At 49.4% G+C, this 26,491-nt stretch overlaps 1 protein-coding gene across 1 annotated transcript; it reads right to left on the bottom strand.

The window, feature by feature from the left end:
• Positions 1 to 194: 194 nt before the first annotated feature.
• LOC122386492 (E3 ubiquitin-protein ligase TRAIP-like) lies at positions 195 to 26,261 on the bottom strand. Its single transcript, XM_043375735.1, has 8 exons — positions 25,749 to 26,261; positions 20,656 to 20,773; positions 7,140 to 7,237; positions 5,313 to 5,471; positions 3,849 to 3,965; positions 3,261 to 3,453; positions 2,586 to 2,738; positions 195 to 860 (listed from the first exon to the last, which is right to left on the bottom strand). The coding sequence occupies exons 1-8, from the start codon at positions 25,859 to 25,861 to the stop codon at positions 381 to 383; spliced, it is 1,431 nt and encodes a 476-aa protein (XP_043231670.1). The 5' UTR covers positions 25,862 to 26,261; the 3' UTR covers positions 195 to 380.
• Positions 26,262 to 26,491: the final 230 nt, after the last annotated feature.

Here is a 26,491-nt window from a genome sequence, read left to right as displayed (position 1 = left end):
CCCGATTAGACTGCAGTCTGGTCAGACACGAGTAGGCAATGTAGCCCCAAAGTTCTTTGTTTGTTTGTGGGGGGTTAGGGGCGCGCCGACTGCGAGGTCATTTGGCACCCATGGCCCCAAAGTTCACTGTAGCCCACTTAGGTAAGAACAGTCATGTGTCACCAATTTTCTTGGCAGCCACCAAACATGCAAACTGACATGAGTCACTATATTCTGCGTGATACAATACATTTATGTGCATATAAAAACATTCATAAGATGCCCAGGGGCGGGGACTCAGGTACAGCGGAAGGTCACAAAATACCATCGCTCGTTTCCCGCCTACTGCCACTCAGACACCAGTCACACCTCAATGTCCGAGGTCACTGCACATACCTCGGTCACAACGCGAAAAAGTTGTCGATCTTCATGACCTGACCGCCGTTTTTCAGTTTGACCTTGACCTTTTTCTGTCGCTGGGGGAAGGTGTCGGGTCGGGAGGAGCCGCCGAAGCCGTCCCAGCCGCAGTCAGCCGACGGCCGTTTGACGGCTGACGTGGAAGGACTGCCGGCGCGCGCGGCAAAGTCGGCGCGGTGAAGGTTCTGTGTCAGTAGGTTTTTGTTTTTGAGCCGACTGAAGTCGGTGGCGGCGCGGGCGGGCGCCGTGAACGGGTTCCTGCTCAGCTGAGAGCCCGAGAGGCGCGCGTGGCCGGCGGCCACCGAGGCCGACTTGACCCGCAGCAGAGGGGAGGGTCCGGCCGCGCCGGCCGCCGCCGGGTTCAGGGTGACCGTCTTCAGCGCCAGCCGGGGCGTCTCCTCGTCATCCGCGTCCTCGACTGCCCCGGAGCCCGTCGTCGAGCCCGACGGAGTCGAGTCGCCGTCCTGAGGGGGAAACATCGTCTCAGAGTGAGCAAAGGTACAAGGTAGAACGAACATAAACGTAGGTCTTACAACACAACAATGATCCCGAGTCCTGAGAAACGAGCAGAGACATGAGCTCCCACTGATATCTTTAGGCTCCAGGCATTTCATTATAGCCATAGACCTCTACATACCTAGGTATGTAGGTATAGAGGTACTACATACATCAAGGTATGTAGAGGTCTATGATTATAGCAAAAAAAAAAAAAAATCCGTTAAGCGTACAAGACAGACGAGAGGGAAGAGTTAGCTCAAACCTGGACATCAAACAATGAGCACATGGATTTCTTATTTATTTTAATTTAACCCTATTCCTGGCGGGGGGGGGGCCTCAGGAGCCCCCCCCCTGAGGTTTTTTGGTTATTTCTCCCAAACGCTTTGAGTTAGGAAGCTCAAATTTTCTGACTTTTCTCAAAAGGCTTTTACGCAACATTTCTAAAAATTTTGAGTTGATCTGACCTCAGGTCAGGTCACCAGAGGCGGTTTAGTGACCCTACCTCAGAAAAGTTTGCAATCACGCCAGAGCTAGAGTTTTTGACCGATCAATTTCTTCTCTTCAGGCTTTAGTAAGGGTACCAGTATGTGCAATTTGTATATCTCAGAATTTTCATATCTGTGACCTGAGGTCAGGCCAGACTCGTGACCTTTACATTGCAAGCCTATGGGAAAATATTGAAACACCTCCTGCTTCGTGTAAACGAGTCAAAACCACCCAATTCTTTCAGTATTATAGAAGATTATCTCATCGGTGATGATCCTGGTGCCGCTAATTGACAGGGGCACCGGCAAAGGTCATCTGAGGTCATGTGACGTCATAAATCGCTTTTCTGTCAATAAATCACGACATGATGGTGCTAAAGACTTGTAAGTGGTACCAAACTGCTCGCCTGGTCAAGGCGCGTCTTTTGGTATGCAGCATGACCATACCCCACAACCTCATTGATGAATGACCTGACCTTGACCTCAGGTCAAATTTCAAATTGACCTGTGAAGGTCATCACATACTTATTTCGTATCGCCTCGGCGAGAGCAACAAAAAATGTATTGGTTTTATGTCTCTATGTTTCTTAGTTTAAAAGTTATATAGGTAACTAATTCCAAAACATTTTATCGTTGATGACCTCTGGTGACCTCAATATTGACCTGACCTGAAAATGTTTTATGTAAAAGTTGTAGATCTTTAAACGACCTATCAAACGCCGTTCCCCGTTTGTCGCTGCGATGTGTAGTTTTTGAGATCTGAAGGGGGGGGGGGGCCGAATCGGCCCCCCCCGCCAGTTTCTTGTCCCGCCGGAGCCCGCCAGGAATAGGGTTAATCTATGAACAGGTATGGAAGGATCAAGCAAACTAGCGTTGAGCGCCACCTAGCGGCCATGTATGTAGATCGTAGTTCAAGCAAAATCCGCAAACTTAACGCATTGAGAGAACATGTTCGTCGTCAAAATGTTTGCGATGATCGTCAAGCAATCTGCTGTCGAAATCGGACATTGAGCTTCTTTAACTTTCCGATATAGCGTACAACATGAAGTACAACGCCACAAGCTAGGTGGAGAACTTGGCCACTCGTGGCACAAACACAGCACGATAAAACCCCAAAATGTTTCCTTACCGTCTGATCCTAGATTCCTTTACTACTCGTCTAATCCTCCTTTCCACTTAACGTTATGCCGACACCCACGATCTCACCTGTGAGGTGGCCACGTCCAGCCCGTCGGGACTGGTGAGCACGGGCCGCGACCTCAGGTCCGACGGTGTGCAGTTCTCCGAGAGCAGGCGGCTCAGAGCCGAGTTCTTAGGGTCGCCGCTAGGTGACACTACCGCCGCCTCCAGCGCCTTCACCTGGCGAGCAGGCGCCGACAAACGCCGTCAGAAAACGGATAACTGGGCTGGGCTACAACACTGCTCGAGACCATCATCAATGTTTTTATTCCATCAGCAAACCATCAGATTTTCTGGGAAAAGACGAATCTAACGGTACCCAATTTAAACTCCTAGATCAATCGCTGAACTTTCTGTCAGGCTAAACTAAAAATGTTGCTATTTGGGGCCAGCACTGGAACAGCACGTGCGCTGCCCGTCATTAGCTGGATATTCACACAACGATATCTTTGATCATCACCAGAAGTATCTAAAACAAAGTAGGTAAACCTTAAGATCCACGCCAGCAAAACAGTAACTGTCTATGAAGTTAGACTGTCTAGTGTCTACGAAGTTAGGCATTCAACGCAATTTCAGCTCATGCAGACCGTTACTCAGTGCAATACCGTTACATCGGGTGGCCATCGGCCCACGAAAGCCCCCTCTGCCTTTGTTCGCTAAATACGCCGCGTGTTCCTCAGCCCCTGCTGCCGCCCTGCTCACCTGTTTATGCAGTCGCGTATTCTCCTCCTCCAGGCTGGCGATCTCCGATTCTGCGGCGGCGCCGGCAGACTCCAGTTGCTCGAGCCGCCGCTGGAGGCGCTGCGCGTCGGCGCGCGACTCCTGCAGGGCGGTCTTCAGACGGTGGCGGTCGTCGCTGTGTCGCCGCTGCTCCTCGCGGCCACTGGTCAGTTCCCTGTGGGTGGGAGGAGGGACGGCACCGTCACACCGAGATAGTCGGTTACGTGAGGACGAACGAGATTAACACTGGCGTCCGTTACAGAGGGATGAAGGGCGGCGTTATCACGGGATTCACGACCAGCGTTAGTTACATACCGACAGCTTTATAAGCACGTCACCAGAATGAACTGAACATAAGAATGATATTGGAATACCTATCTAAGGTACCTCCTCTACAAGGTGAAAAGGCACTTTACACAAAGTATAGTTAAGCATATTGCACAACTATTCAAAGCAAGCACTGCTTTGACAATAACAAAACTGAGGAAAAATCATTCCATCTACCACCTCACATCCCTGCGCCTGCTCACAAGCCAGCAGCCCTCGCTGCCCAGCTCAACCCCAACTGACCTCTTGAGAACCAGGCAGTAGGTGGCCATGTCCTTGGCGGCCTGAGCGCTGTCGGTGGAGTAGGCCGACAGCATGTCCGAGACCTCGGCCGTGGACTGAGACACGACCGTCTCCACACTGCGGCGGCCGCACAGCCGGCGTCAGTCAGTGCCGAGGGGTGGAGACATGTGGCACACCGACAGTGCACACGGCTCTTGAACTACACACACACAACAAACACACACTAATCCTAGGGACAGTCGTACATGAATGAAGGCTTAATGCAGAACGGATTTAATCTAGCAGTTTTACTAGTTGTCAGTCAAAACGTGACAACGTTCTATATAAACTGTACTAAACAGGGAAATGCCTGCTTCCGAAATGTAGCTTTGTGTTGTCTCAAGTTTGCAACCAGTTTCGTTTGTCTTCAAAGCCTAGGGGAGAGCGGGGCCAGTTGAACCACTTTTTATATATTGACATGCACAGCGAGATCTAGTTGTCATATCAAAAAATGCACAATGCCATGAAAAAATATGCTCTTTTGGCTTTATTTTAAGATATGTAAAATTATGTTTCAAACATATTTTGCTGCCGAACGCATGCTTATAAAACAGCTCTACGCCCGTTTCAAATGACCCCGATGCGAGGGTCAATTGAACCAGCCCATGGGGTCAATTGCACCTATCCTTAACAATGGGATGTTTTCCTCTTTAAGGCCACTTTCTTAAGGAGATATTTTGTCCGGTTTACTTTTCCAAATGCTACATTCAATAGGTCGTTGGAAAGCTAAAAGTGCAAAGTTCCTCATAATAGGTGACATAAAGTACATAGACTATGGTAAAATGGGCGGATGAGGAAAATGAGAAATATCTCAGGCTATAGTGTGCTTTCAAGCAAAAGGCTGGAGAAAAAGGGGTAAAAAATTGAGTTCTATTAAACTACTATTTCAGTTTAAAAGCTCATTTCAAAGGTGGACTATTTCCTTTAATGTTTACAGTCCCTGAACAATAACCATTGCAAAGGTCACCGGGGTCCATTGAAACGGCCTGTGGCCCTGTTTCAACTGACCCTCAGAGAAGCGTTTCAATTGACCCCATCCGCTCCCGCCATCTCGCACGCGCCGTAAAGCACATGTCAAACGAGCTGGAGGGACGGCATCATGCTGAATGAAGGGCCAAATAAGGTGTTATTCCGGAGCCAGGAGTTCTTCTTTCAGCAAACAAAGGTATATGAGATATCACAAAATATTCATGAAAACGATTTCTCCCAAACGCCCCTCAAAAACACAAAAACAAGTGTCAAATCAAAATTACCGTCCGTTTGCCGCCCAAACGCCGTTGACAAATGAAGTGGTCGAGCGCGGATGCGCAGTGGTGTCGGCAACGCCATATGTTGCATACTGTTGAAAATAAAGCCATGTTTCATCTGACCCCGTGTTTCAACTGGCCCCGCTCTCCCCTACAACAGCCCACAGTTTCTACATACTTGGAGAGTAGTCGGAGTTTGGCGCGCAGCTTGTCACACTCGTCGCGCGCCTTCTGCTTTTCGCGCGCGATGTCGCCGAAGCACTGCAGCTGCATCTTCATGGCAGTGATGGTATCATCCTTGGAGCGACCGGCCTTCTCCAGCTTCTTTATCTCCGATCTGACGGTGGAGCAGAATAACCAGTGGGTCAAGGTGACAGAGAACAGACCACAGGTGATCAAAATAACAACAATAATTTGACGTGTCTGTGAGACAATTAATTAGAAAAAACCATTACAATGTACAGGGTGTCCCATAAGTTCGTTCTCACATTATGTTTGCATGTGAAACAGAGTACATTGCGTTTTGGTATATTTATGACCCCTCAATGTGCTCCCCATTTAATAGGCAAACACATGAATACATGCTGCGGCATGCCAACCGGCATGTTTGGCTGCATAGCAGGCTTAAAGTTAACCCAGACTGACTTGACATGCGCCGTGAGCTCCTCGAGGCTGGAACAGCGCTACGCTTCAACGAGCCTCAACTTCAGCATAACCAACAAACTTTTATGAAATTTTGATCCGATGAGGTGCCTGGCATGTGATCTTGCCACAAACGCCTGTCACAGTCTCCTTGCACCGCTTTTAAGCTTTGCTTGACCTGTGCACTGATGCACTGTCTTGCCTGAAGATGGGCCTACGACCTCCCGGATGCCATTTTCTCCTCTATAAATGTGTTCATACTCGCGGTTCGAGTTCAGCTTGAGGGCTGAAATTCCTCCTAGATGTTCTTGGAAAAGCATTCTGCTTCCTAAAACTGTGTCCGGGTTGCCACTTGTAACTTGATCAACTCCAGAACGCCTATAACCCCACAACACAGTGACCCTGGCCTTTTGCATAGGAACATAACGGGACGAAATGAAGGCCTCCTCCTTCGCCCTTATGGGGTTGTTTTCGGGTTTGGACGGGTGTTTCATCTCGAACGTGGACTAGTTAGTCCAGATGACCTGGTTGATGTCATCAGCCCTCTAGTTTTGTTTAGCCTCAGGCATAACGAAACTCATGTTTGGCCATTTTAAGACGTTTTTGACTGTTTTGAGCCCTCCGGTAAGCAAAGCTTAAGTCACCTTGAGTTATGTACCCCGAAAGAACACTCTTAGACAGCTGGTAATCCATCCTGAAAAGTCTGTTTACCAACTTTCTAACCCTTTGACCTTTTTGATGGCCACTTTGGCGCCACACAGTTTTGGCCACTTGGCTCATTCCTGAGGGCTGGCTAGAAAGAGGATAAACTTGCAGTTATTGACTCCCAACAAATCATCGGCGTCACTTGCTGACTGTGCGTCCAGTTAGCGATGGATATTGGCTACAGACTGGTAGGCCTCAATCACCCTCAATCGTCGCGAATGGTCACGTGCTGACTAAATACTGAGACGTACCCGTATCGGAGACCTCTATGTTGCGGCGTTAGCCGTCTCTGTAGGAAGCGGGCTCTCTAGCAAAAACTATTTTGTCTACAGAAATTAGCTACTGTGGAGCATATTTCTACCAGCCATGGCAACCATGTAAGCTCAGTTACGAACCAATTTCAGCGTGCCTTTAAGCAAGAAAGCCTAAAAACGTAAAATTTAGGTGAGAACGAACTTATGGGACACCCTGTACTATCCTGCAAATTATGTATTTTCAGCACCATGCTCAGGTGGTATGTAAGTCCTTATCAGATATAGGTTGCTGAAGAAAACCCTTAAATTTTTGCATGTTTTACTATCATGCAATAAGCACTTATAAGTGCTCTACTCACTTTAAATGCTGAAATGATACACTGGTGAGTACCAACTTAACATACCTCAGCCCAGCATGCTGTTCCTTGAGAAGCTGTCTCTCTTCTTCGGCCTTGTTGTACTCTGTAGTCTTAAGGGACAGCCGGAAACGTAAGCTGTCCAGCTGTGAAACAAACAAGTACAGTTCTAATGATGACAATAATGCATAGGTATTTAACACTTACTGTTAACGCCAGACCCCTTGAGACCCTAATTTTTCGCGATTACTTTTAAATGCGTGAAGGAATTTCAACCAAGCTCAGGACATGGCCGTTTCAAGACAGGCCGAAACTTTTACAATTTAGATATTTTATCGCCATTTCAATATTTCAGGCACTTGTCATTGACTCGTAATGTTAAATTTCGAGCAAGATTTTCATCCGGTGTGTAGAGGCTATCACCAGTCAGTCTGTGATACGTTATGACGTCACAGCTAAGCCCCGCCTCTGTGGTCTTGGCCTGCGGCGGTTTCGGGCCGGCGCGCGGTCACTCTCGCTGTGGCGGGGAGCGGGGACGGGCGACGGGCGAGCGGTGCCGAAAGCCGGCGGAGTTGTGCGTAGCGTCTTGGCTGACAGTGCCCAGAGAGCGACATGATGACTAAGGAGTCATAAATGCTCATTGCGCATTGCTTCTACAATGCGCATTGAGCATCCACCACTCAATGCGCATCCACCACTCATGTTCGCTGATATATATATATATTTTTTATAAGCTGCAAATGACGGGCAGATGGCATATAACTGACATAAGGTTAGGAAATATTCACCTGTATTTAAAGCCTATGGCGTTGCAGATAACGTGATAATGGGATGTCGGATGTCACCAAGTAGCTGCCGATTTGTACATCCCTATGCAACCATCGAACAACGCAATAATAAGTTAATTGCCTGAGCTTCACATCATACGGCTCGCTCGTATTTCAAACAGATACTGTAGCGGGGTTTCGCCGTTGCGGGGCTAACCGGGCAGTGTCTTCTGGTAGGTGGGCTGGCTCGAGTGTGGGTGTTAAAATCGGCCTAGTCGGTGCGCTTCTACTCGTAAAAGCCCTTCTCGGTTCAGCCCCTCGCGAACTCGTCCCGACTCTGTCTTTACATTCTCCGGGGCGATCAACCATCGGAAACACATAGGCCAGGGTTAGGGAGTAGGAGATAATGATAAATGATAATCAATTACCCTCGATCATATTGGTATAGAAAATCAACTCTATTTAACAAAAAGTCCCACTCTCAAACAACAGCGCCCTTCCTAGCTGAGGGCTATCTCCCACCGGATATACACAACAATCATACTTCCACTCGTGCATCCCTTCTCACTTCTGTCATACGTCCAGTTATACCTCATAATTATCAGAGTTAGCCGTCTCCGATCCCTCCCTCTTTGCCTAACTTCCCCCGGTGGTGCTAAGGCGTGCGCAAGTCATTATTGAGTCATTGGCCTTAAATTTCATTAACCGTTATCCCTTCATAACCACAATGCTCCGTACATCAGACAAACGCTTCATAATGCTCACGCTACACGAATAGAATATACGAACCACCACAGATTTCGGCACTCCGCCCTTGAATTACGCGACTTATAGCGGGTCCAAGACCATGCCGAACTACCTACACACAAATAATAAACACACACGCACGCAGGTTGTTGAGCGAACAATGGACTTACAGCATGGGCCGGTAAACCTTTGCAACAACGTACGCAGCCCTTGTCTTACTGCCACTCACGCGTGGACCTACCTTCTGCTGCCAGTGGTCAGTCAGCATCTCTAACACACTCCAGCCCACGGTTCCGGAGCTAGAGCTCGCAGGGCACTCAGTAGCCCGGGCTTTCCGCGGCGGACGTATCTAAAATTTGAAAGCCGGGTTGGGTAACTAAAGTCCGTCCGTGATACTAATGACCGCATCTCGCACCAGCCATAGTTCAGGGTTTCCGGGCCAACCCGGCGACCTAAAAAAAGGTTAGCTCTCGTCGGCTAACTACAAAGACGACACGCGTCTTCCACGCACGCAGGTCCACTCGGGGATATCCTGCACTCAACACACATCGTCGACTACCAGCACATAGGCGTCCAAAGCCCTATCTATCCGTGGCTGGTAGTTAAGCTGTCGTCACAGACCTATTCGAAAGGACCAGAGCATGGCCGGAGCTACTCGACTGACTGCGGGTGGCCAGCACCGTCTGACTGCGATCACCCGACTCGAATGCTCGGTATCTAATGTTCACCCCCGTCTTGCGGCATTATACGTTCCTTCGCGGGGCATTACTCTTCCGGCGGCATACGATTCCCTCGCTAAGACGCCCGGGGTCCTAACCACCTCCGAAACTATCTATGTCGCTCTTCAAATGACGTCCCGCGCCGACCACTTGAGGGACCGATAGCGGGCCTACATATCTTTTTGAAACCGGGCTGGGTAACTAAGGTCCATCCGTGATACTGATGACCGCATCTCGCTCCAGTCATAGTTCAGGGCTTCCGGGCCAGCCCGGCAGCCTAAAATCTGCCCAGCCTCCGAGGCTGTTAATCCGAGACGGAACACCGTCATCTCGCGGCGGCCCACCCGCCGATACACATCCCAGGCGACGGCCCACGTGACCTTAATTATCACCCAGGCCTACCCTGGGCCGGAACAATCGGGCCACTGGTCCCGTGTCCCGCTAGCCAGAGGTTAGACAGACTACAGCCCGTCGTCCCCTCCGAGCCAGGACACGAGGCTGACCGGGTAACATTTCTTGAAACCCTCCTCGGCGGTCTGTGCCCGACTCGCCTTCATCCTCACGTTTAATTTCGCGACTTATTGCACGCATCCAGGGCTTACTCAATCGAGGCCTTATATCTAGTGGGGTCTGTCCGAGTTCAGCGCCATTCGGGAAACCCGATTTTTCTATTTGTACAGTCCGCGTCTCTACTCGCGTCTCATCTCCCTCCTAACCCATGGCCGCGTCGGTGGATTCTCCACGCACAGGGGCGTGACGTGCATCATCTATCTCCCCGGTTCCATCCCTTGCAGTGTCCATGTAGAATAAAATTACATATATTTCGTGTGCAACAAGGTCTAGTGTGTTGCTTGTGTGCGGACCGTTGGTAAATTGATTAGTGGAGTGCCAGGAAATCCGCTGGCGAGGGCATTTGGGAGTCAACCGGAGGAGCTCCAGTATCGGTTGGGCTAGGGAGGTCCTGTATGTGTTGTGTATAATCGCTATCGTTTGGACCGTGGGATAATTCGGGGAGGATGGAGTGCCAGGAAATCCACTGGCAAGGGCACTTAGGAGTCAACCGGAGAAGCTCCAGTATCGGTTAGGTCAGGGAGGTCCTGTGTGTATTGTGTGTAATCGCTATTATTTGGACCGTGGGATAATTTGGGGAGGATGGAGTGCCAGGAAATCCACTGGCAAGGGCACTTAGGAGTCAACCGGAGAAGCTCCAGTATCGGCTAGGCTAGGGAGGTCCGGTGTGTGTTGTGTGTAATCGCTATTGTTGGACCGTGGGATAATTTGGGGAGGATGGAGTGCCAGGAAATCCACTGGCAAGGGCACTTAGGAGTCAACCGGAGAAGCTCCAGTATCGGTTAGGCTAGGGAGGTCGTGTGTGTGTTGTGTGTAATCGCTATTGTTTGGACCGTGGGATAATTTGGGGAGGATGGAGTGCCAGGAAATCCACTGGCAAGGGCACTTAGGAGTCAACCGGAGAAGCTCCAGTATCGGTTAGGTCAGGGAGGTCCTGTGTGTATTGTGTGTAATCGCTATTGTTTGGACCGTGGGATAATTTGGGGAGGATGGAGTGCCAGGAAATCCACTGGCAAGGGCACTTAGGAGTCAACCGGAGAAGCTCCAGTATCGGTTAGGCTAGGGAGGTCCTGTGTATGTTGTGTGTAATCGCTATTGTTTGGACCGTGGGATAATTTGGGGAGGATGGAGTGCCAGGAAATCCACTGGCAAGGGCACTTAGGAGTCAACCGGAGAAGCTCCAGTATCGGCTAGGCTAGGGAGGTCCTGTGTGTGTTCTGTGCTCCCCGTATAATCCCTGTGTGCACTGTGTAAAATCAAACAGATAAAGAAAACTGATCGTTGTAAATTGCTCTGGCCAGACACCTTGGAAATGACCTCTTTCCCGACTGTGGGTTGGCATATGGCCTTTTATGCTCCATCCTCCGATCCCTGCCCTTCAGCACTATACTCACACTCGTATTTCAATATTTACAAGTCCCATTTATTTACATACTCCGACGCAACACCTTAAATTCCCTTACACGTCAAATTTAAAGAAAACATTCTGGGCCCAGGCCGCCCATCAACTGAGCCCCACAAGCCGCGCGGTGCGGTACACAGTCGCCCGTCCCTTTCCAGACTCCCCACGGTGTATAATCCCCTCCGTCCGCCTTAATCACCACGGGGCGCCGGACGAGGGTCCACGTCGGCACGCGTCTCGCGCCACGCGCACAGTTACATAGTTTACCGAAATCGAATTGTGAACTTAAGCTACCTAGACTGAAAGTCCCAAGAATAAATTTAACTACCTAAACTGAATGGCCTAAAACATTGCAGACGACACCTAAAAAGGGGAAATATAATGTGGCTCACATAGCAGTAACGAGGGGGGGGGTTACTTGAAGGATTTTAGGGACTAGGTGCGCACCCGTGTTCACCGCGTGACCTTACTTGAGATGGAGTCGCTGACATGATGGCCGTGTCCGTCCAGCGCCCGGCCAGGCGGCCGGAGCCGCCGCCGGCGCCGTGATGCCAGCCGCTGGTCTCTCGTGGGCTGTCCACGGTGTCAGATGTGAGCCGAGAGCGAAGAGCGGCGTGGGATCCGTCGTCCGAGAGAGAGCCAGGACCAGAGAGAGCGTTCCAGTTCCGTTTCATCAACTTATACTTTTGATGACGTCATACTTCAGAGGGCCGGGCAGCATCTCCTTGTCCAATCTTCGTCCTCCATTCTCAGAAAGTGCGTTTGGCTCCGCCTTCAAACGTTCGTGATTTGCTGAAGTTCGGCACCCCCGGCCATGGCAGTCGCACCCCTTCACGCTGCGATCGGACGGAACTCGCCGCCGGCGATTTGCGCCGCCTGAGGCGCCAGGTGGCGGCCGGCTCTGCGCCCTCCTTTCTTGTTTTTAGTCCTGCGCTCCCCCTGTTTTGAATGTCTCCGGCCAGGTGTCCTACTCCCATGGCGGTGACCGAGTTCCATTTCATCCTGTTTTCGTACAAACCGGATCGGTCCACGCTCCCCTTTCTTGTTTTGGTTCAAATCAGGGCCGGTCTGCGCTCCCCTCTCCTTGTTCTCTGGCGGGGTGCCGAGCGTGGGACAGAGTCTTGTTTTCCAAAGGCTACTGATTAATGGCTCGACACCGGCAGGATGGTGCGTTTCGGTATGCTATTTGTTGACTTCAGATCCGGGTGCTCATGAAGTGGGGTGGTCATCTATAGGGGACCCCTGTTTGTCAGAGCCGACTGCGCCGCCTGTGTGGACGCCGGCTGGGACGGAGAGAGGGTATCACAGCCGATTTAGCCGGCTGACCGTGTCTGTGCGGCGCTCGCAGATGGCCGTGTTTCAGCTTGTGGCACAGCTTGCAATTCCGCATGAAGGATGAAAAAAAAATGTAGCGCATCTGCGTTACATTTTCAGACCTCTTTTTATAGTCGCGCCCCGCGACTAAACGTTTGAGAGCTCGCTTCTGCCGTACTATTTGGTGCCGTTTCCTCGTGTTTCTTGGTGACTTCAGAGCAGGTGGCCGTCTTCTAAAGGATTGGTAGCTATTTCAACAGGAGTGTTCGGTTGGGGGGATGGTATAATACGAGCTTGGATGATTGGGACATAAGGAGTGCGGGTTTTTGTGTCATTGCACAGTATTTCAGGCCATCCTTACATTTCCAGAATTAAAAACATTCACGTACTTTCCCGTAAAACACCAACTACACATCAAATAATTTGCGCGCAAAACAATGGAAATTGAATGAAACCCTTGAAATAATTAACACATGACAATACAAAAATAACATTGGTACATTTGGTTACTGTAATTTATATCAATCTAGCGATAACATACCGGTGCAGACTGTGATATGCCAGAGAAGTGAGCCCGGCGCCTGATGGTGGCTCCATGAGCCACGACAGCTCCGATCCGGGATGGCCGCGATGACGGACTGGCGGTCGTCCGCGAGTTGGTCTCGAACCGGCCGGCTGCTGCTGTAGTCGTGTCCCAGTTCCGGATTTCCCCAGTCTCGTAGTGGTAGTCGTAGTCCTCGCCGACCATCGATGTGGAATGCGGCTGTCCTGGTGAGCTGTCTGGGCTGGCAATGATCGGCCCAGAACTCGTCGTCTGCGGCTGAGCCTCCGAGCTGTTTCTGCTGGTCTGGTGGCCGTAGAGACTGCGCTCTGGTGTAGACTGCCGGTGATGGAACGGCTGTCACATCCAGTGGCAGAGTCGGCTACTGGCTACATGGTAGCCTTTCCGACGATTTTGCGGCTGTTGTAGGTAGGCCTCTGGCCTTCGCCGGCCTCCCAGTTGGTCTGGTTGTCACGGAAGTAGTAGCCCAGATTGACTGTCGACGCTGGAGTGGATGCAGTCGATGTGGCTGCCTGTTGTCCTTGCAGTCTGCTCATGGTTGTTTGGCCGTGACTATGTACTGGCCCGGTGCAGGTCTCGTGGGTCGGTCTTGAAGTGTGGGAAGTGGGGACCGCCTGCATTTGATGTAATGCCAGATAACCACCTCCCAGTGCAGCGGGCGGCCCCGAAATGGGCTCGCAGGCTGATCCGGTCCGTTACAGCTGTCCGTTTTGGTCGAAATAGGCAGCTTTCAGGTACCCCGAATGGTCGTGTCTAAAGATGCTCCATAGTTAATAGTAGTCGTCACCATTACCCCAGTTGCTATCTGCTTTTGTTGTAATACCTGTATTGTTGACCGTTCCGAGCGTTTTGGTTTTTCGGCATATCAGTCCCTCCTTCTCCTTCTTCCGGTCTTTGTTGTTATTTGTTTCAGGCGTTGTCTTCATTTTGAGCCCCTTGGGCACTGGCTATTAGCATCAGCCAGTCGCTGTTGATGACTAGCTTTTTTTTTTCTTTTGTCGGCATCTCTTCTTTTCTGCGCTGCACGTTTGCTCTTCCAACTGGCTTCGTGATGTTACAGTTCTTCAATCATTTGCATTTTGCTCCTCTCAGCTGTCGTTTCCTTTCTGTAATTGCAGTTTCCATTGCCATGTAGTATCAACGTCGTTTCCATCGGTATACTTCTTCAATATCTTCTTTCTCGCCGTCACTCGGTTGTGTGTTGTCCTTCTTTTCACCTTACTGTTCTTCATATTTCTTCAGTAACAGCCTCGATCATCTCCAATCTCTGCCGTCACCTTTATTTCAATATGATGCGTCTTATTTGTCATTCTTGCCTTCTTCAGCCCTGATTTCATTCGACAACATTCGATGATACCTTCATAGCGTCGCGCTCAGTCGTATCTTCATTATATACATCGGATTTGGCAACACACATGACTGCCTGCTATGTAACAGGTTTTCCGTCGCGGAGAACGGCTCGTGGACGGTTACCGGTCTCCTGTCAATTTTCTCCAGAGGCGGGTCAGTCCACGGGTCACACATAGGTCACTGCACCTTTTTGGTATAGGATGGGTACAATCTCTTAAAAATTGGATTAAAATGACATCCTCGGTGTGATTACTCTAACTTTGGATCACGGGATTTCACTCAAGGTTAGGGTTCGCTAGATGTGAGCCACATAATTTTAGTTGGCGATACCTGTAGACGAAAAAAAAAATATACCAAGCCCGCTTGCCCGTCACTTAAAATTGATTCTCGAGTTACCCTTATCACTTCATGATATATACATGCTCCAGCAATCCACGCTATCTGATTTCAATCAAATCAATTTAACCCGAGTAACGCTGCACTGAGTGACCAGCTCCCACTGCATCTGGCTCAGACATAATAAGTTTTCTCACTCACGCTCGCATTTCCTCTGAAATTTTAGCATTGGGTTCGGCAATGCACGTCCGTCCACCGACTTCATGATTCCTTTGATTGATCCTACCCCACGTTGGGTGCGCCAAATCTGTAGCGGGGTTTCGCCGTTGCGGGGCTAACCGGGCAGTGTCTTCTGGTAGGTGGGCTGGCTCGAGTGTGGGTGTTAAAATCGGCCTAGTCGGTGCGCTTCTACTCGTAAAAGCCCTTCTCGGTTCAGCCCCTCGCGAACTCGTCCCGACTCTGTCTTTACATTCTCCGGGGCGATCAACCATCGGAAACACATAGGCCAGGGTTAGGGAGTAGGAGATAATGATAAATGATAATCAATTACCCTCGATCATATTGGTATAGAAAATCAACTCTATTTAACAAAAAGTCCCACTCTCAAACAACAGCGCCCTTCCTAGCTGAGGGCTATCTCCCACCGGATATACACAACAATCATACTTCCACTCGTGCATCCCTTCTCACTTCTGTCATACGTCCAGTTATACCTCATAATTATCAGAGTTAGCCGTCTCCGATCCCTCCCTCTTTGCCTAACTTCCCCCGGTGGTGCTAAGGCGTGCGCAAGTCATTATTGAGTCATTGGCCTTAAATTTCATTAACCGTTATCCCTTCATAACCACAATGCTCCGTACATCAGACAAACGCTTCATAATGCTCACGCTACACGAATAGAATATACGAACCACCACAGATTTCGGCACTCCGCCCTTGAATTACGCGACTTATAGCGGGTCCAAGACCATGCCGAACTACCTACACACAAATAATAAACACACACGCACGCAGGTTGTTGAGCGAACAATGGACTTACAGCATGGGCCGGTAAACCTTTGCAACAACGTACGCAGCCCTTGTCTTACTGCCACTCACGCGTGGACCTACCTTCTGCTGCCAGTGGTCAGTCAGCATCTCTAACACACTCCAGCCCACGGTTCCGGAGCTAGAGCTCGCAGGGCACTCAGTAGCCCGGGCTTTCCGCGGCGGACGTATCTAAAATTTGAAAGCCGGGTTGGGTAACTAAAGTCCGTCCGTGATACTAATGACCGCATCTCGCACCAGCCATAGTTCAGGGTTTCCGGGCCAACCCGGCGACCTAAAAAAAGGTTAGCTCTCGTCGGCTAACTACAAAGACGACACGCGTCTTCCACGCACGCAGGTCCACTCGGGGATATCCTGCACTCAACACACATCGTCGACTACCAGCACATAGGCGTCCAAAGCCCTATCTATCCGTGGCTGGTAGTTAAGCTGTCGTCACAGACCTATTCGAAAGGACCAGAGCATGGCCGGAGCTACTCGACTGACTGCGGGTGGCCAGCACCGTCTGACTGCGATCACCCGACTCGAATGCTCGGTATCTAATGTTCACCCCCGTCTTGCGGCATTATACGTTCCTTCGCGGGGCATTACTCTTCCGGCGGCATACGATTCCCTCGCTAAGACGCCCGGGGTCCTAACCACCTCCGAAACTATCTATGTCGCTCTTCAAATGACGTCCCGCGCCGACCACTTGAGGGACCGATAGCGGGCCTACATATCTTTTTGAAACCGGGCTGGGTAACTAAGGTCCATCCGTGATACTGATGACCGCATCTCGCTCCAGTCATAGTTCAGGGCTTCCGGGCCAGCCCGGCAGCCTAAAATCTGCCCAGCCTCCGAGGCTGTTAATCCGAGACGGAACACCGTCATCTCGCGGCGGCCCACCCGCCGATACACATCCCAGGCGACGGCCCACGTGACCTTAATTATCACCCAGGCCTACCCTGGGCCGGAACAATCGGGCCACTGGTCCCGTGTCCCGCTAGCCAGAGGTTAGACAGACTACAGCCCGTCGTCCCCTCCGAGCCAGGACACGAGGCTGACCGGGTAACATTTCTTGAAACCCTCCTCGGCGGTCTGTGCCCGACTCGCCTTCATCCTCACGTTTAATTTCGCGACTTATTGCACGCATCCAGGGCTTACTCAATCGAGGCCTTATATCTAGTGGGGTCTGTCCGAGTTCAGCGCCATTCGGGAAACCCGATTTTTCTATTTGTACAGTCCGCGTCTCTACTCGCGTCTCATCTCCCTCCTAACCCATGGCCGCGTCGGTGGATTCTCCACGCACAGGGGCGTGACGTGCATCATCTATCTCCCCGGTTCCATCCCTTGCAGTGTCCATGTAGAATAAAATTACATATATTTCGTGTGCAACAAGGTCTAGTGTGTTGCTTGTGTGCGGACCGTTGGTAAATTGATTAGTGGAGTGCCAGGAAATCCGCTGGCGAGGGCATTTGGGAGTCAACCGGAGGAGCTCCAGTATCGGTTGGGCTAGGGAGGTCCTGTATGTGTTGTGTATAATCGCTATCGTTTGGACCGTGGGATAATTCGGGGAGGATGGAGTGCCAGGAAATCCACTGGCAAGGGCACTTAGGAGTCAACCGGAGAAGCTCCAGTATCGGTTAGGTCAGGGAGGTCCTGTGTGTATTGTGTGTAATCGCTATTATTTGGACCGTGGGATAATTTGGGGAGGATGGAGTGCCAGGAAATCCACTGGCAAGGGCACTTAGGAGTCAACCGGAGAAGCTCCAGTATCGGCTAGGCTAGGGAGGTCCGGTGTGTGTTGTGTGTAATCGCTATTGTTGGACCGTGGGATAATTTGGGGAGGATGGAGTGCCAGGAAATCCACTGGCAAGGGCACTTAGGAGTCAACCGGAGAAGCTCCAGTATCGGTTAGGCTAGGGAGGTCGTGTGTGTGTTGTGTGTAATCGCTATTGTTTGGACCGTGGGATAATTTGGGGAGGATGGAGTGCCAGGAAATCCACTGGCAAGGGCACTTAGGAGTCAACCGGAGAAGCTCCAGTATCGGTTAGGTCAGGGAGGTCCTGTGTGTATTGTGTGTAATCGCTATTGTTTGGACCGTGGGATAATTTGGGGAGGATGGAGTGCCAGGAAATCCACTGGCAAGGGCACTTAGGAGTCAACCGGAGAAGCTCCAGTATCGGTTAGGCTAGGGAGGTCCTGTGTATGTTGTGTGTAATCGCTATTGTTTGGACCGTGGGATAATTTGGGGAGGATGGAGTGCCAGGAAATCCACTGGCAAGGGCACTTAGGAGTCAACCGGAGAAGCTCCAGTATCGGCTAGGCTAGGGAGGTCCTGTGTGTGTTCTGTGCTCCCCGTATAATCCCTGTGTGCACTGTGTAAAATCAAACAGATAAAGAAAACTGATCGTTGTAAATTGCTCTGGCCAGACACCTTGGAAATGACCTCTTTCCCGACTGTGGGTTGGCATATGGCCTTTTATGCTCCATCCTCCGATCCCTGCCCTTCAGCACTATACTCACACTCGTATTTCAATATTTACAAGTCCCATTTATTTACATACTCCGACGCAACACCTTAAATTCCCTTACACGTCAAATTTAAAGAAAACATTCTGGGCCCAGGCCGCCCATCAACTGAGCCCCACAAGCCGCGCGGTGCGGTACACAGTCGCCCGTCCCTTTCCAGACTCCCCACGGTGTATAATCCCCTCCGTCCGCCTTAATCACCACGGGGCGCCGGACGAGGGTCCACGTCGGCACGCGTCTCGCGCCACGCGCACAGTTACATAGTTTACCGAAATCGAATTGTGAACTTAAGCTACCTAGACTGAAAGTCCCAAGAATAAATTTAACTACCTAAACTGAATGGCCTAAAACATTGCAGACGACACCTAAAAAGGGGAAATATAATGTGGCTCACATAGCAGTAACGAGGGGGGGGGTTACTTGAAGGATTTTAGGGACTAGGTGCGCACCCGTGTTCACCGCGTGACCTTACTTGAGATGGAGTCGCTGACATGATGGCCGTGTCCGTCCAGCGCCCGGCCAGGCGGCCGGAGCCGCCGCCGGCGCCGTGATGCCAGCCGCTGGTCTCTCGTGGGCTGTCCACGGTGTCAGATGTGAGCCGAGAGCGAAGAGCGGCGTGGGATCCGTCGTCCGAGAGAGAGCCAGGACCAGAGAGAGCGTTCCAGTTCCGTTTCATCAACTTATACTTTTGATGACGTCATACTTCAGAGGGCCGGGCAGCATCTCCTTGTCCAATCTTCGTCCTCCATTCTCAGAAAGTGCGTTTGGCTCCGCCTTCAAACGTTCGTGATTTGCTGAAGTTCGGCACCCCCGGCCATGGCAGTCGCACCCCTTCACGCTGCGATCGGACGGAACTCGCCGCCGGCGATTTGCGCCGCCTGAGGCGCCAGGTGGCGGCCGGCTCTGCGCCCTCCTTTCTTGTTTTTAGTCCTGCGCTCCCCCTGTTTTGAATGTCTCCGGCCAGGTGTCCTACTCCCATGGCGGTGACCGAGTTCCATTTCATCCTGTTTTCGTACAAACCGGATCGGTCCACGCTCCCCTTTCTTGTTTTGGTTCAAATCAGGGCCGGTCTGCGCTCCCCTCTCCTTGTTCTCTGGCGGGGTGCCGAGCGTGGGACAGAGTCTTGTTTTCCAAAGGCTACTGATTAATGGCTCGACACCGGCAGGATGGTGCGTTTCGGTATGCTATTTGTTGACTTCAGATCCGGGTGCTCATGAAGTGGGGTGGTCATCTATAGGGGACCCCTGTTTGTCAGAGCCGACTGCGCCGCCTGTGTGGACGCCGGCTGGGACGGAGAGAGGGTATCACAGCCGATTTAGCCGGCTGACCGTGTCTGTGCGGCGCTCGCAGATGGCCGTGTTTCAGCTTGTGGCACAGCTTGCAATTCCGCATGAAGGATGAAAAAAAAATGTAGCGCATCTGCGTTACAATACCCTACATCGAAAATCGTATTTGTTAGGAATCGTTAACGTTTGTTCGAAGCACGACTGAGTAGTAGGTTGAGGAGTGATGGTCCTCTTGGTCCTATATACAAGAGTCAACAAGAGCCTAACATTTACTTGACCGTCTGCTGCAATTGACTCATAGCACGTGAAGCGTCAGCGAAATTCATAGTCCTTCACAGATGGCAGGGGTGTCGTTTGTACAGAGGTCGCTGATGGGCACGGGTCAATGCCGCAGTCGTGGGCGGAGCCTAATGTCATATGACGTAGAAAGCCTCTATCCAGGATGGAAAAACAGTTAACATTACGAGTCAATGACAAGTGCCTGAAATATTGAAATGGCGATAAAATATCTAAATTGTAAAAGTTTCGGCCTGTCTTGAAACGGCCATGTCCTGAGCTTGGTTGAAATTCCTTCACGCATTTAAAAGTAATCGCGAAAAATTAGGGTCTCAAGGGGTCTGGCGTTAACAGTAAAGGTTTTGATTACGCATGTTGCAAAAGATAAGTACAACGAAATGAAAAAGAACATGATCAAAGCTGCATGTATGATAAAAATACATACATGTGCAGTGCAACTAATATTTCAAACTTGCTGGACTAGACTACTGACCCAAATCAGAGCTAGCATTAAATTATTGAAGCAATATGAAATGACATTATTCTAGTAACAAGATGTGCAGCTCAGAGCTTCAAAGTAATGAATAACACTCAAACAAGTAACTGTTCTCATGGTCATACACATGAACCATGACATCCTTTAAACATCCAAAGCAAATTGGATATCCAGGTCATACCTCATTCTGGAGTTGATTTGGGTCAGAGGCTTCAGAGCTTGTCTCACAGCAATCCAGAAATATTTTGATCAGCTTCTTGTCATGTGTCTTCCCTCTGCACTGTGGACATGTCTTCGATCTGAAACAAATTAAAATCCAATACTAAGTACATTTCAACTCTAAGAAATGCATACTTACCTCTAAGACCTGCAACACACCAACACCGATCAAACATTACCGAAACAATTTTCATCAGTGCAAACCTTTCTGAATTTCTTTTTTGTGAAACTTTCACATTGACATTGGTTCAAACTAAGGCTATGATGTGTATGGTACGGTCATGTTAGCAGGGGCGTAGCCAGGATTTCCTCAAGGAGGGGACCAAACTTACAGGGGCCCAAGGTAACCCCCCTCAAAATCCAAAAGGTCATCGGATTTCATCCACTAGTTTTTGATGGGGCCGAAATAAATATAAAAATATCTATTAAAAAAGAAAAGAAAAATGTAAGAACTGAGGGGCAAGCAAGGCCCATGGATAGCTTCATAGAGTCGCTCAGTCGGTTCTGAGGGTGGTCTGAGGGCCCTGTAGGCCGGATGAAGGTCCTTAAGACCGTCAAAGGCCCCTACAGCCCATGAGGCCATGAGAGCCTCGTAAGCCGTCTGAGGGTTATGTGTAAGCCGTCTAAGAGCCACTCAGACCGACAAAAGGCCCCCTCAGACAAACTAACGGCCATTTGGACTGTTCTCGCTGTTTTGACTCCATCCCGCACCACTCGCTTTTACGCAAGCTGGAGCTATACGGCGTCGACACGCGCTGGTTTCAAAGCTACCTGGCTGATCATTACCAGCGCGTGCAGGTGCAATCAACAGGGACATCTATTGACCGCACGCTCTCCAGTCCTCTCATGAACCCGATTGGCACCTATCAAGGATCCGCCCTCGGGCCATTGCTCTACAACATCTACTCCAACGATCTGCCACTGCACGTAGACGGCGGCCCAACGGAGATGATCGCCTACGCCGACGACGTCCAGCTGTTTGTCACGGGACAGCCGAGTGAGCTGGCCCAGCTTGTCGGGTCGCTCGAAGAGGCCCTGTCTGTAGCACACAACTGGTACAGCAAAAATGGTCTAAAAATCAACGCAGCGAAGACCCAGTTCATCGTGCTCGGCTCACGAGAAATGAACCGTCGCATTCCATCAGTCAGCATCAAATTCGCCGGCTCAACCATCACCTGCTCAGACGCCGTCAAAAACCTCGGTGTGTGGTTTGAAAGGGACATGACATTTGTCACGCACACAAACGACGTCATACGGCGGTGTACCGGCACTTTGTGTGGACTGAGCCACAGCAGACACAGTCTGCCACAGTCGGTGATGGCCACCATGGTACAAGGCCTGGTGTTCTCCGTCATCCGGTACTGCCTATCTGTTTATGGGGCAAGCAATGCGACTCAACGCGGTCGACTTCAGAAGGTGATTCGGTTCGCCGCGCGTGTCGTCTCTGGACGAAAAAAATTCGATCGCGTGAGTGACGTCATCAATGAACGTGGCTGGCTTCATGCTGATAGCATGTACATGTATCACCGACTTGTGTCGATTCACAAAATGTTAGCCACGTCTGAGCCTACGGCGCTGTCGGCTAGCCTGTCCATTAGACGGAGTGTACACGGGAGAGACACCCGTAGCAGTGACATGCTGGTGACTCCCACGATCAGGTCGGAGTTTGGGAGGCGCCGCTTTCTCTACTCGGCGGTATCTGACTATAACGAGCTGCCACAGACATTGCGAGAGTCAACTCCGGCTGTCTTTAAGCCCACGCTCAGGAAGTTCTTGTTAGAACACCAGCGTGAGCCCCAGCATGTCAACCATGGAATGTGATGCTACATTCTGCGATGATGTAGTGTTGTTCCTGTTAGCATGTGTCAAGTATGTGCGTTATGTAGTCTCGTTTCCCCAGTCCATTGCTATATGATGACACGAGCATGTAATAGCCTCTTGTTTTGACGGAATTGCTCACGATGTAAAATAAATAAATAAATAAATAAATAAATTTGTTCTAATGGTTCAGGCCATTTGAGGTCCTCCTCAAACCGATAGGGGCCCCTCAGATAGACAGTGGATCCGATCTGAGAACTGGCATAGGGAACTGGCATAGGGTCAGACCAACAGTTGGAAATCAACAGATCAACAGAGGGCCCCAACAGAGGACAGAGGTGAACAAAGGGCTCTCTCAGGTCGATTGAGGGACTCATAGACCGGGCAGGGGCCCCTCAGAATAGCAGAGGGCCTCTCCCAAGTTGGGAGAGGCCCTCCACTATTTCGATCAGTCCTCTGACTCAGTCCACTGACTGAGGCCCCTCATGTCGATAGAGGACCTCCTCAGATGGAGAAAAACCCCACCAGTTGATAAAGGCCCCCTCGAACAAACAACAGGCCCCTCAGGCCGATTGGAAGCCCCTCAGACCAACAGAAGGCCCTCTTGGTCCAAAAAGGGCCCCTCATGCATATTCAGTTGGGCGAACTAGACTTCTGGAATCAAAAAATGGAGGCATAAAAAATTGATTCTTCATGACCATATTCGGGCATAAATGTAGACCATTTCTTAATCACCAATCACCTAAAAATAAGCCAGTGTTTCAAGAAGGAACATGCCATATGTTGAAAAAAAATGTTGAAATTCTGTACCGAGCACAATGATATTGCTTTAACCCTCGCATGTGTGCGGCGTTTGCCAGCTTCTAATGTGTAGGGGGGGGGGGGGTCGGTTGGATCCCCCTTGCCATTTGGCCCCTGATCGAACTAGAGCTTCGCGGAAAAAACGAGCGTGTTGCCCGTGACGAGAGGAAGCCGATGATACCCAATTTTAAGGTCCTAGGTCATTGGTTGACCTTCCAGGTCAGGTCAATGACCCAAAGTCGGGAAAATCGGGACCTGTTAGAAAGTCGTAAAGTGTGGCTGCTAAGGGGTTTTTCGAGGTGCTGATCACGAATATCGTGTTAGTTTTGATCAGAGATGATGTCTTTAAGCATTTAGACCAGGTCGGGTCAGGTCAGGTCAGGTCAACCAGTAGGCGTCGTGACGGGTATTCGTAGTACGTGTCAACCGCCTCTGACAGCTTCGTAACATGTTACGAAGTCACCAAAACTACTTCGTAAATGTTCAAATGGTTGCTGAATTCGAATTCAGCTCCAAAAACTAGCCTAGAAACATGTAAAACTCGAAAAAGTGAACCGAGGTCACCCGAGGTCACCAAAGGTCAATGACCTGACCTGACCTTCAGGTGACCTTGATACCCACCCTTATGTATGGGAGCAACATCAAATCACATGTTTGAACGTTTGAAACCACGAAAAGCTTGCAAACGCGCGGCTAATGCGAGCCGACATACGCGAAATCGCGATTCCGGCCAAACATGGTCTCGGAAAAGAGGTCACAGGTCAAAGGTCATTTGGGTCAGGGACAGAGTCATGAAATTTTCAGGGAAGGTGTAAAATTGATCAATGCAAGGGTACTGAAAGTTTCGTCGCGATCGGCCGCTTTTTACGCGAGTTATTCGCGAAAAACCACGAGGGGGGTCCATCCGACCCCCCCCCCCCCCCCTACACATGCGAGGGTTAATCATAGTAATCTGACTTCTAAGTGGTAGTGAAAGGCAATCAATAAATTGATTCACTCTGAACAGATAATCAAAACATTGATTCCACGCTCAGCTGGCTAATCATTATTTTGATTCAAAGGTAATCTTAACAGATAGGCGACAATGGCTTGCAAGAATACATCATTTATCTTGCTATCATTCTCACTTAGTGGTATCCTCAGCACCACAACACATACCTATAGTGATGTTGTACTTAACCTTCACAACATTTGATAACAATTCACAATTTTTAAATGTCAAGAATACAAAAACTGAAGCAACAGGTAAAAACCATATTCTAAAAATAAAAGCATTTCAATAATGAAAGTCAGGGGTTTAAAAATTTCATATTGCCATTTTACACAAATACTACTTGTTAGGTAGGTATGTAATTCATGAAACAAAAATAGCATACAGTGTGATTTTCCAAAAAAAAAAACAGCTTTTACCTGATGGACAGTGGCTCTGTCTTTTTCCCATTCACAAGGCCAAAGTGACAATTTCTTAGTTTTGAAGTAACACCTTTTGCATACCTACCACATTTTTCTTCCTAATTAAAGTAAAATCTCACCGTCATGGGCCTTTTTTCAACCGTAACGTTACAATTGAAGTCAAAAGTGTAGGTACCCAAATGAATCAAAAAATTGATTCCATGCCCATATTTGGTCATGGCTCCTCCCACCAGAATCAAATTATTGATGCATCCATATTTTGATTCCAGAAGTCTCGTTTGCCCAACTGAATTGCGGTTCCTTTTAGACTAACAGAGGGCCCTTCAGATGTTCTACAATAAAATATGCATATTATTTACACCTTGATTTTGTGCACACATCGTTGGACCCTTCCCATCTATCTGGACCTCCTTGTTTCAAAAGGGCCCCAAGGCTCTAAAATTGCCAAATTATGGCTACGCAGCTCCATCAAATGATTTGTCACAGTCATTAGGAAGAGTTGGGATAAGTAGAGCCATGTTATCTATGGTAGAGCAGATGTCATACAAAGGTTTTCTAACCAAGGAGAGGTGCTAGCTGTTGGTTTGTAGGTTTTAGGTTTGTAGGTTGTAGGGTAGGGTAGGTTAGGTCAGATTAGATTAGGTTTGTTTTGGTTTGGTTCAAAAGAAGCATCTGCAAGTATAGCACCTCTTCTGATGGAAAACCTTACTATGGCATCTGCTCTACTAATACCCTGTCCTGGAAGCATCAATAGCTGACTCATGATTATGCTTAGACTTCAAAGGAAAATGCTTGTTCATGTTTCTGTGAAACAAATAAGTTATATGGTTATCCTTTAATAATACAAATTTGTCTTGAAATTAGTTTAATATCCATGCCTAAGAATTAGGTACCTAAGTTGCAACTAAGCTAAACCAACAATATTTAGCACTACGTTAACGTACCTACGCTGGTGTGACATCTGCCTTACCAATACCTTATCATATTCTACAGAAGTTTTTGGAAAAAAATGAAGCAACTCACCTTTCCAACCACTGCATGATACAGTGGGAGTGGAATAGATGTCCACATTCTGTGCTTGAAATATCACTCGAGGGTACAAAGAGATCTGTGCATATAATGCAATTGAACCTCATGTTCTATATTTTAAAAAGTACCATGGTCAACTCAAATTTATCTGTTTCAACTTGCAGCTAAGTCGTTTCTCGAACTCGTACGTTAACGTCAAAGTGCGAAGTCAAAGTAATTTGACTTCTTGACTGCTTTCCTTGGGTGACGGGTGTCACTCCATTCCATTACCGTCGACCACAAGTAGGTACCCTCACTTGACTTAACATGCTATATTATAAAGATAGCTTTTGCATGATTTTTACAGAAAACCGATCACTTACAAAGCTAAAAAACATGAAATTAATAGCAAAAGAATCCAAAAACACACACGCACAAACTTGAACTGCAACAACCAAGGAGAGTTGTTTGCAGTTCACGCGCGCGCCGGCGCGACGCGAGCAGTCAGCCGAAATTGCCGCCAATAGTGGTGTTCGATAAATCTTATAAAACGCTGCTCTTTTGTCACTATGGGCAAAAGGGCAGCTGTTTGCGATGAGATCAACGTAGAAACAGGACATTGAGGTAAAAGATAGACTTCGTGCAGCAGGGGCGGATCCAGGAATTTTCGGGAGCTGGGGGGGCGGCAAGTCGAAATAGGGGCGACCTGGCAATCCGGGGGCGCTCCATACAAAGGGGGCGCCAAACCCTCAAAATCG

Source organism: Amphibalanus amphitrite, unplaced genomic scaffold (genome assembly GCF_019059575.1).
Source record: "Amphibalanus amphitrite isolate SeventyFive unplaced genomic scaffold, NRLGWU_Aamphi_draft 000253F_arrow, whole genome shotgun sequence".
In the NCBI taxonomy this organism is placed as follows: Eukaryota; Metazoa; Arthropoda; class Thecostraca; order Balanomorpha; family Balanidae; genus Amphibalanus; species Amphibalanus amphitrite.
The sequence above is the reverse complement of the archived record's forward strand: the minus strand, read 5'-3'. Positions and strand labels throughout refer to the sequence as shown.

Bases quoted from the DNA above. Each gene is read 5' to 3' on its own strand.
- LOC122386492 (XM_043375735.1), bottom strand. From the start codon at position 25,861: ATGAGGTTCAATTGCATTATATGCACAGATCTCTTTGTACCCTCGAGT. The intron at 3,454-3,848 runs GTCAGTTGGGGT...TCCCACCCACAG, and splicing joins TACTGCCTGGTTCTCAAGAG to GGAACTGACCAGTGGCCGCG. The intron at 2,739-3,260 runs GTGAGCAGGGCG...CCTGCTCGCCAG, and splicing joins ATACGCGACTGCATAAACAG to GTGAAGGCGCTGGAGGCGGC.